Consider the following 9,152-nt stretch of genomic DNA (forward strand, 5'->3'; position numbering starts at 1 on the left):
GTATTTAAATATACATATCTTTATGTGCATTTAACAAATAATTCCAATAACATATTTTCTTTTAAAACGCTTAATTTATTTTATTTAAATATGATAAATGTACGTTTATAAACGACTGCAATAATTCCTTTATGTTGCTGCATAAGAAGAACTTTTTAAACATTTACTTATTTTTTTTTAATATTTACTTATTTATTATTAATTTTATTTTAATTTATTTTCTTGTATGAAGAAATGTATTGTTTCAACAGTAAAACAGTAACCTAAAAAGTAAAACCTAACAGGTGATTAAGATTTCTATAAAAAACACATAGACTATATATTTATATATATAATTTATATATATTGTATATTATTTTATAGGCTTTAAGAAAGCAGTTCTCTAGACCTAATCATACAAGCCTCGTAAATAGTTATATTTTTCTCCTTTAAAGATATTTATCATAAAAGAAACTGAGGGAAAATAGGAAATTAACAGAACATTCTGAAGACGTTTATTAATTTAATAAAAAAGAAACTGATGAAAAACAGGAAAGAACCCATCTACCGGTGACCAGGTGGTACTGCATCTCTCAGTGACGTCCTTTCCATCATGGCGGCGCCCTTTGAGAATCATGCTGGATTGTTTTTTTCTTCTAGCACAATAGGCACAAGTTAAGTTGCCACTTACGCAAGAATCCAGCCAGTAAATAATTATATGTCGAATTATTTAGGTATTATGACAGATCGTTTAAAATTGTCTATTTACTACAAATTTGTATGACTTTATATTTTACAAAGGTTATTGTATAGAGGTAATTTGTAGTGAATTATATAATGCATGATTTGTGAGTTCCCAGTATGTCTATTCTGGTCAGTGTAGAAGCGCTCAACTAGCTGCTGTGTGTGATGTTTCTGCTCACTGAGTGCTGAGAAGAACAAATTAAGCCTTCAAAAGTGTATCATTTTCATTCTTCAAGTCATTCTTTCTTTGAGCTCAAAACCATGACATTTCATTGCGTTTGGGTCTCTCATTCATGACTCGTGAATTTGCCTATGTCATGTGTTTGGAGAGGCATCATGTGGTTCGCGTTAAACCATTTTTCTGTGGCCTGAGGAGCTTTGGGACTGACTCAAATGATTCTGACAAGGGCTCAGATGTACCTGTGTCTACTTTCCCACCGTTCTCTCGAAGAGCGTATTTGTCTGGGAGACGTCGACCTCTGTCCCCACTGGAGAGGGTTAGTCAGTTGCTGCCTGAAGACAGTCTGAGTCAAGAGGTTTGGGAGCTACGGGACACTAGAAGCAATGAGGTTGAACAGGACACTCAGAGTCTGGGGAAGGAGCGAGAAGAGGCAACAGAGGAAGCTCAAGGATCTTTTGCTCCACATCATGTGTGTGTTCCTGGGGAAAGGCCAATATGTTTCGGAGAGACTCTACTGGCCGAGTTTAGTCGGAAGAGACGTTTAGAGTTTCGGAAGATGTTCCAGCTAAAGGAGGGCCTGAAGCTCCATAGTAACTGGGGGTTAATAGCTCACGAGGACATGGAGGGCCGCCCTGCTGGAAGCATCATACGCACTTCAATGGGAATCCCGTTTCTCATTCGCCGACCCAGCCTGGATGAGTTCACTCTCTTCATGAAGAGAGGGCCAGCTATTGCATACCCAAAAGTAAGAAATGATCATCACAAAACAGCAGTCAGTCATCTACACATCAGTGAATCAGTAATATATGCATATCTTTGCATGTTGTGACATACACACACACACACACACACACACACACAGTACCGGTCAAAAGTTTGGAAACATTACTATTTTTAATGTTTTTGAAAGAAGTCTCTATTATACTCATCAAGCCTGCATTTATTTGATCAAAAATACAGAAAAAAACAGTAATATTGTGAAATATTATTACAATTTAAAATAATGGTTTTCTATTTTAATATACTTTAAAATATAATTTATTTCTGTGATGCAAAGCTGAATTTTCATCAGCTATTACTCCAGTCTTCAGTGTCACATGATCCTTCAGAAATCATTGTAATATGCTGATTTGATACTCGGTTATTATCAAAGTTGGAAACAGTTGTGCTGCTTAATATTTTTTGGATATTGTGATAGATTTTTCAGGATTCATTGATGAATAAAAAGTTAAAAAGAACAGCATTTATATAAAATAGAAATATTTTCTAACAATATAACTCTTGCTGAATAAAAGTATTATCTTCTTCCAAAAAGAAAGAAAGAAAGAAAAAATATACTGACCTCAAACTTTTGAACAGTAGTGTATATTGTTACCAAATATTTATTTTAAATAAATGCTATTTATTCATCAAAGAATCCTGAAAAAAGTATCACAGGTGTTAAAAAAAAAATATTAAGCAGCACAACTGTTTCCAACATGATAATAAATCAGCATATTAGAATGATTTCTGGAGGGTCATGTGACACTGAAGACTGGAGTAATGGCTGATGAAAATTTAGCTTTGCATCACAGAAATAAATAATATTTTAAAGTATATTATAATAGAAAACCAATATTTTAGATTGTAATAATACTTCACAATATTACTGTTTTTATTTCTGTATTTTTGATCAAATAAATACAGGCTTGATGAGCAGAAGAGGCTTCTTTTGAAAACATTAAAAATAGTAATGTTTCTAAACTTTTGACCGGTACTGTGTATATATATATATATATATATATATATATATATATATATATATATATATATGTGTACACACCAAATCAGCATATTAGAATGATTTTCTGGAGGATCATGTGACACTGAAGACTGGAGTAATGACATAAAATAAAAATCTAACACACCCCGAACATTTGAAAAGTAATTTACATTCATTCAAGGTGTAAGGAAAATATGTTATTACTTTTTACTTGATGGTTACACTACGAGTTTTATGCCAATTAAAACAAAAGAGTCTCTCGGATCTCTATCCTCTGCAGGACGCAAGTGCGATGTTGACAATGATGGATGTGACCGAAGGAGATTGTGTTCTGGAATCAGGCTCTGGATCTGGTGCTATGAGCCTTTTCCTGTCCAGGGCAGGTGTGTGAGTCTTCCTCCATCTTTTAGGTGTTCATTAAAAGCAATATGATGAGTCACCTGATTATGTGGGTATTGTCCTGCAGAAGTAGGGTGAATTCAGGTTGATTGGGACACTTTTTGCCATTGAGATGACTGGGAAAAAGTGCCCCAATCAACCTGAATTCACCCTAGCTATACTATTGCAGTGTATCACTTAGGAATTAATTTATGCTTGTGTCATCAGTGGGTTATAAAGGAAGTGTTTTGAGTGTGGAGATAAGAGAGGACCATCACAGAGGTGCTGTATTAAACTACCAGCGTTGGCGGTCCTCGTGGAGCCTTCGGCGAGGGGAGGAATGGCCTGATAATGTTCACTTTCACCATGGAGACCTCATATCTGCCGGTCCTCTTCTGGCTGGGCAAGGTTTTAACTCGGTGAGGAGCCACACTCTGTGATGTGTTTTATGTTTTTTTTTTTATAATATAAGAACAATTTGCTGTCTGTATATGAAAGACTTCTTGTGTGTCAGGTCGCTCTGGATATGGTTAATCCGCATTTGGCCTTACCTGCTGTGGTTCCTCATCTCCATCCTGGATCTGTGTGCGCTGTTTATCAAGCGAAGTAATACAAAATTCTGTGCATACATGTAACGTAAACCATAAATGTACACTACCATTTAAAAGTTTGGGGTCAATAAGATTAAAAAAAAAAAAAAAAAGTCTCTTATGCTCACCAAGGCTGCATCTTTTTAATCAGTAAAAACAGTAATATTGTGAAATTATATTACAATTAAAAAACTTTTCTATTTGAATATATTTTAAAATGTAATTTATTTCTGTGATGCAAAGCTGAATTTTCAGCATCATTACTCCAGTCTTCAGTGTCACATGATCCTTCAGAAATCATTCTAATATGCTGATTTGCTGCTCAAGAAACATTTATTATCAATATTGAAAACAGTTTTGCGACTTCATATTTTTGTGGAAACTATACTTCTTTTGTCCTTTCTGAATATATGTATTAATTTCTTTCAAAAAAATCTTATTGACCACAAATTTTTCAATGGTAATGTATAGAAGGTATTAATAATGTCTTCTTGATTTTGTCACCAGTATCACACAGGTCATTGATCTGATGGAGGGTCTGCGATGCTCCACCCTTCCTCTGGTGTGTGAACGCATTGTTGAGGTTCAGTACAGGGATTGGCTCGTTGGCCCGTCACTCAAAAAAGATGGAACATTCAACAAACGAAAAGCTCCACATGAAGATGATGAATGTGAACCAAGTGAAGACACAGAAGGTGAATTCTTTTATAACATGGTCTTTCCTCTAATGTTTACATAGTGTTTATCTTTTGTTTTACCGCATCAAACAAATCACAGGTTTTGCATTGCTTATATTACACAAAAATCCGAACATCAGCACGAATCATTCCTGGTCAGAATCATGCTAACCTGTCTGTGTTTAAGGGGATTTGAACTGTCAAGAGCCAGTCCCGTTTGGAGATGTCCCGTACATTGCGCGTCCTCATCCTGAACAGACTGGCCATACAGGTGAGTTATAGCTTTCCATTGTTGTGTGTATTCCAATAGCTCAATATACATGTTTAAGAGAAAAACTAGTAATCCTAAACCTTCTCTAGTTACTTTGTACGTGATTGAAATGTACCTGATTTTAATGTTTCTTTTCAGCCTTCCTCATAAAATTACGAAAGATCTTGAAGTAGATGTGCACTCCTAATGTGCGTACAGGAGTACAACAAAGCTGCTGTCTCATATATATACTTTATCAATAAACCTGTCCAATAAAAGTCTTTTTATTGTACATTTTCCTTTCATGCTCTTGAGAATTTAAGCCAAAGTAATAATCTGCTCCATTCATGGAATAAATTTCATAGTTGTTTATTCACATTCATATTTCTATCAGCCAAATGTTTTACTTGTTTCATTAAGACAGACTCTGACAGAAAGTGCACAATACAGAAATAGCAGTACTTTGTACAACAATATGAAACAAATAGTGATGAGGATTATGATACAGTAAAATACATGTACAAACCTTCACATAGTGAGAGGATTGTCTGACATATTCTTTAGATATTATATGAACAATGTACATGACCATTACTCTTCACACCAATGCTGTACATTTCTTATGAGGTCAGTTTAGAGAGTGAAATTCTGTTCTGCCCCTCAGACAGCTGAAGTGCCTCTGATATAGTCAACAGGCAAATATGATCTGTTTTATGTTATGCAGTCGAGCTACTCCTCATTGATCCAGTCCATCGAATGATCTTGACACATTTCGCTGACCCCATCACTTCCTGTAAATATGCATAAGAGAAGAAAAGCTCATTGTAAATATTTCTACAGATTAAGCACTGGTATAGATCATATGAAAGAATTTCAGCTGTGGTGGCCAAAATAAAAGTACCCAGCTTTCATGAAAAGTAGTGGTGCACACCATATACTTTCTTTATCGTCACTAGAGGGCGTCAGACTCATTCATTCACCTGCTATAGTCGTGCAGTTATAGGTGTGCTGAGCTTTGGTCATCTTACTGGGCCTGTGTGAAGCTTTGGTCTCCAGGGGCACAGTAGAGGATGGGCGAGGCACAGGAACAGCAGAGGTTTTGTGACAAAGGGAACAAGGCTCTGGAGAAGCAGCAGGCCCACGGGGAATGGGGATCCCCTTACAACTTTTGTACAGCCTCTGAGCACCACTGTGATGCTCTGCCCGCTCGCGCTGCCAGACGAAATGAGATGGCACAATAGCCATCACCTGCAATCATGCATCAAGCACAATGTGATTTAGAGCTATTTTTAGAGCCAGCAACTTATAAAATGATTTACAGTGCATGTTTAGTGAACTGCGTACCTCCTCGCAGCATCGTCTGCTGACAGCAGCTCGGTACTCTATGCGTGCCCACAGTTGGTCTCTTTGCTTTAGGAATTGTGGGAAATGTTTCCTCCAGCTTTTTCCCAGAGCCCAGGGGAAGATCTCATATTTGGTCTCCTCCTCATCCTCTTCCATTGTGTTCGCCAGATAGCTAGAGTATGAAAAATTGGGCACATGTAATTAAAGGTAGGGTAGGCAATTTCTGAGTGGCTAGCAACAGCAAGCTAGCTTTGAAAGCAAAAGATCCCACTCTCCCTTTTGGAGCGCTCTCCAAAATCATGCCTCCTTCAAAACATCACGAGAGACGGCGTTAAATTACCTTATGTCTCAAAGCACAGAACATTACAATAATAATGAATATAACGGACGGATGTGCGAGACCAACGGTTAAGCAGAGCGGTTAAGATAAAAGAATTTGAGTGATTAATAATCAGTATCTAACCTGACGAAAAGATATTTATTAAATATTATCCACATTATATTTAATCTGCAACAGCATTGTGAACTTTTATAATAATGCATTTGGTCATCAACTTTTAAATGCATCATTATGCAAACATGAGGAGAGTTTTCCACATGACATTTCTCCCCCCGAAACAGTAGAAAATTCAGTTGAGGATTTTAACTGTGACGAGATGATTGACAGGGCACAGTTAAAACGGTTACGGGTTGCGTAACTAAGCGACAGAACGTCTGTTAAAAACACAATTATAACAAAGTAGTATGTCCCAAAACTTGCATACTCTTCTGCTATACACTAAAACTTTCTTCACAAAAACAGTACATACTTTTAGGGCGTAGTATAAGTAGGCGAACTGAGATGCAGCAATTGTTTTGGTTCAGGAGGAATTGTAAAAGGCAGCTGCTGTTTGTTTTTGCTGCTCTTACAACTCTGCATAGCCTTACGGAACGCTCTGATGTTTTATGTCTGCGCTAGCAGAGGTATGGAAATACATATGTTGACAGGCAGGTAAGACATTGTATCATTGCATTCGGACCGGTTGATTGAACAAAAATATTTTGGTCCTGAGACTTCTATAGAAGATATATGTACATTTTAATATTTAGACCACTTCTATTATCGATTGTGATCAGGATGTGAAGAGAGTTTCAACCAGTATAACAAAAAGTGTTTTTTGTTAAAATTGTCTACCCTACCTTTTGTTCACCCAAAAATGAAAATTCTGTCATCATTTACTCACCCTCAAGTTGTTCCAAACCTGTATAAATTTCTTTGTTCTGTTGAACACAAAGGAAGATATTTTGAAGAAAGTTTGTAAGCAGGCTGCTTTGGGGCACCATTGACTTCCATAGTAGGAAAAAAAAAAATACTATGGAAGTCAATGGTGCCCCAAAACTGTTCAGTTTCCCACATTCTTCAAAATATCTTCCTTTGTGTTCAACAGAACAAAGAAATTTATACAGGTTTGGAACAACAATTTGAGGGTGAGTAAATGATGACAGAATTTTCATTTTTGGGTGAACTATCCCTTTAAAGGTTGCATCCATAAATAGGACTTCTCTGTTGCGTTCATAATAACATGTTGAAGAACTTTAACATTACCAAGCCCAAGTACAACCCTATATACTGTAAATACAATACAATAATTTTATGTGTTAACCTTGCACCATCTAATGAGTTCTGACAATGTTTTACGGACACTTACGATGAACTCTGATTGATCATGTGGCTTTCTATTAGCCTGTATTATTATGGTGGTTATCAGCACATTAAGGTAAAATGCACATCTTGGTAGTTCAAAATAGTTATATTAACATTCTATGAAATAAAATGGTAATAGGTTGTAAAATGTACATGCATCCCATAAAACACTCTCACGGTATTTTTTTTTTACAGTGAATTTCTGGCAACCACAACTGCCATTTTTTCATGATAATTTAACAGGATACTTTTTACAGTGTACAGAACATGCTCAGGATGATCAACTCACAGGGCAAGAAAGAAGTTCATTCTGTTGTGTTCAGTGATACTGAAACGAGCTCTCCTGAAGTACACAAATGTCATAGCCAACAAATACTATAATAGATAAAGACAGAGAGAACCAAGTTTAGAGACACAGATGACTATTTTGATAAATTCAGCAACAAAACTGAGCACAATCTGGAAACCACTAACGTTAACTATTGAATACACCAAAATATGTCTTGCTACCTTGTCCGTAAGTTTGCAGCAGCAGTCCATCCACAGAAAGTCCTGTATTAGATCATCATCTGAGCAGACAGCATATCAAAGAGTTCTTATTCTACAGAATATAGATCTTGACATTTCGTATTTAAACTAGTAATAAACCTAATGTAAAAGTGACCAGTGGGACATATGAGGTGACATTTAGTTTATAAGGTTTCACTGAGATGTTTTGCTGAACCCACCGAACAGTCTGAAGAAGGCGGCCATCTCCTGCCTCTGGATCAGCAGGGTAGGGCCGGGCGGCTTCCTGCGAGGCTGCTGAGATAAGTCTGGCTGGTTCCGACCCGCTGGGGTCGGCCTCGTTCTCCGCGGGCCGCGCCGGATCTGCAGACCGTGAGCAGGTCCAGATGGGGCCGTTTCAGCCCATGGTCGGCTCAGTTTAATCATCGTTAAATGATTAAATCAGCCGATATTACAGAACTGCCACTGTGTAAATATTATCATTATATAATTGATTTTTATTTGAATATGAATGGCATATGTATTTTGTTATTTATTAAATTCCTGTTTGTTTCTAATCACAGACTTTTGCTAAATTCAATTTAAAGTAGCGTCTCAAAATCTATCACCTAAAGAAAGATAAAAATGACTTCTCACCATTCGTATCTGACTAAAATATAAGTACAAATGTTTATATGCTGAATTTTATGTGGTTAGTATGATTTTTTTAGCATAATATGAGACAGTTTTCAATTGTAGGCTAAACGAAATTTACCTCAGTTTAAAAAGCCGCGGCTCAGTCATGACACGCGCATGCTGCCACGCGCTCTCAGGTATGTGTTTAGATAAACTACTGGAATAGGTAAGATTTAATTTTAGCTGTTGTGTATAGCATTAATAATAATTTTTCTAATTGTGAATTTAAACAAAACCAACATTTTAATAAATATTTCAAAATGGAAGCCACGCTATTCGCGCGAGCGCGCACGTGCACCTGCTCTTCCTTGGGCAGCGGCGCGGGAATTGTGTCAGTAGTCACATGGTCAAATATTCTTCAATCAGAGTTCAGAACACTTA

At 36.7% G+C, this 9,152-nt stretch overlaps 2 protein-coding genes across 3 annotated transcripts; one reads left to right on the forward strand and one right to left on the reverse strand.

Annotated features, from left to right (window-relative positions):
- Window positions 1-538: 538 nt before the first annotated feature.
- On the forward strand, window positions 539-4,842 carry trmt61b (tRNA methyltransferase 61B). The gene is made up of 7 exons (XM_051868729.1): window positions 539-1,649; window positions 2,947-3,049; window positions 3,273-3,463; window positions 3,559-3,650; window positions 4,142-4,329; window positions 4,499-4,582; window positions 4,721-4,842. The coding sequence occupies exons 1-7, from the start codon at window positions 1,017-1,019 to the stop codon at window positions 4,753-4,755; spliced, it is 1,326 nt and encodes a 441-aa protein (XP_051724689.1). The 5' UTR covers window positions 539-1,016; the 3' UTR covers window positions 4,756-4,842.
- A 72-nt stretch (window positions 4,843-4,914) lies between these two features.
- On the reverse strand, window positions 4,915-9,152 carry spdya (speedy/RINGO cell cycle regulator family member A). Of its 2 annotated transcripts, none has more exons than XM_051868731.1 (7): window positions 8,851-9,152; window positions 8,318-8,555; window positions 8,100-8,158; window positions 7,879-7,964; window positions 5,906-6,077; window positions 5,542-5,809; window positions 4,915-5,352 (listed from the first exon to the last, which is right to left on the reverse strand). In XM_051868731.1, exons 2-7 carry the CDS (start codon window positions 8,520-8,522, stop codon window positions 5,291-5,293), a joined length of 852 nt encoding a protein of 283 aa, XP_051724691.1. In that variant the 5' UTR covers window positions 8,523-8,555; window positions 8,851-9,152; the 3' UTR covers window positions 4,915-5,290. The 2 variants fall into 2 exon arrangements, with proteins under 2 accessions (XP_051724691.1, XP_051724690.1); XM_051868730.1 differs by having other exon boundaries at window positions 8,318-8,561; window positions 8,851-9,143.

This window comes from Ctenopharyngodon idella, chromosome 17 (genome assembly GCF_019924925.1).
Source record: "Ctenopharyngodon idella isolate HZGC_01 chromosome 17, HZGC01, whole genome shotgun sequence".
NCBI lineage: Eukaryota > Metazoa > Chordata > Actinopteri > Cypriniformes > Xenocyprididae > Ctenopharyngodon > Ctenopharyngodon idella.

Excerpts from the sequence above, each read along its gene's own strand:
- trmt61b (XM_051868729.1), top strand. The coding sequence starts at position 1,017 with ATGACTCGTGAATTTGCCTATGTCATGTGTTTGGAGAGGCATCATGTG. Across the intron at positions 3,050-3,272 it reads CCTTTTCCTGTCCAGGGCAG|TGGGTTATAAAGGAAGTGTT; the intron begins GTGTGTGAGTCT and ends TTGTGTCATCAG. Across the intron at positions 4,583-4,720 it reads TGAACAGACTGGCCATACAG|CCTTCCTCATAAAATTACGA; the intron begins GTGAGTTATAGC and ends GTTTCTTTTCAG.
- spdya (XM_051868731.1), bottom strand. The coding sequence starts at position 8,522 with ATGATTAAACTGAGCCGACCATGGGCTGAAACGGCCCCATCTGGACCT. Across the intron at positions 8,159-8,317 it reads CGCCTTCTTCAGACTGTTCG|ATGATGATCTAATACAGGAC; the intron begins GTGGGTTCAGCA and ends CTGTCTGCTCAG. Across the intron at positions 5,810-5,905 it reads GCAGACGATGCTGCGAGGAG|GTGATGGCTATTGTGCCATC; the intron begins GTACGCAGTTCA and ends GCATGATTGCAG.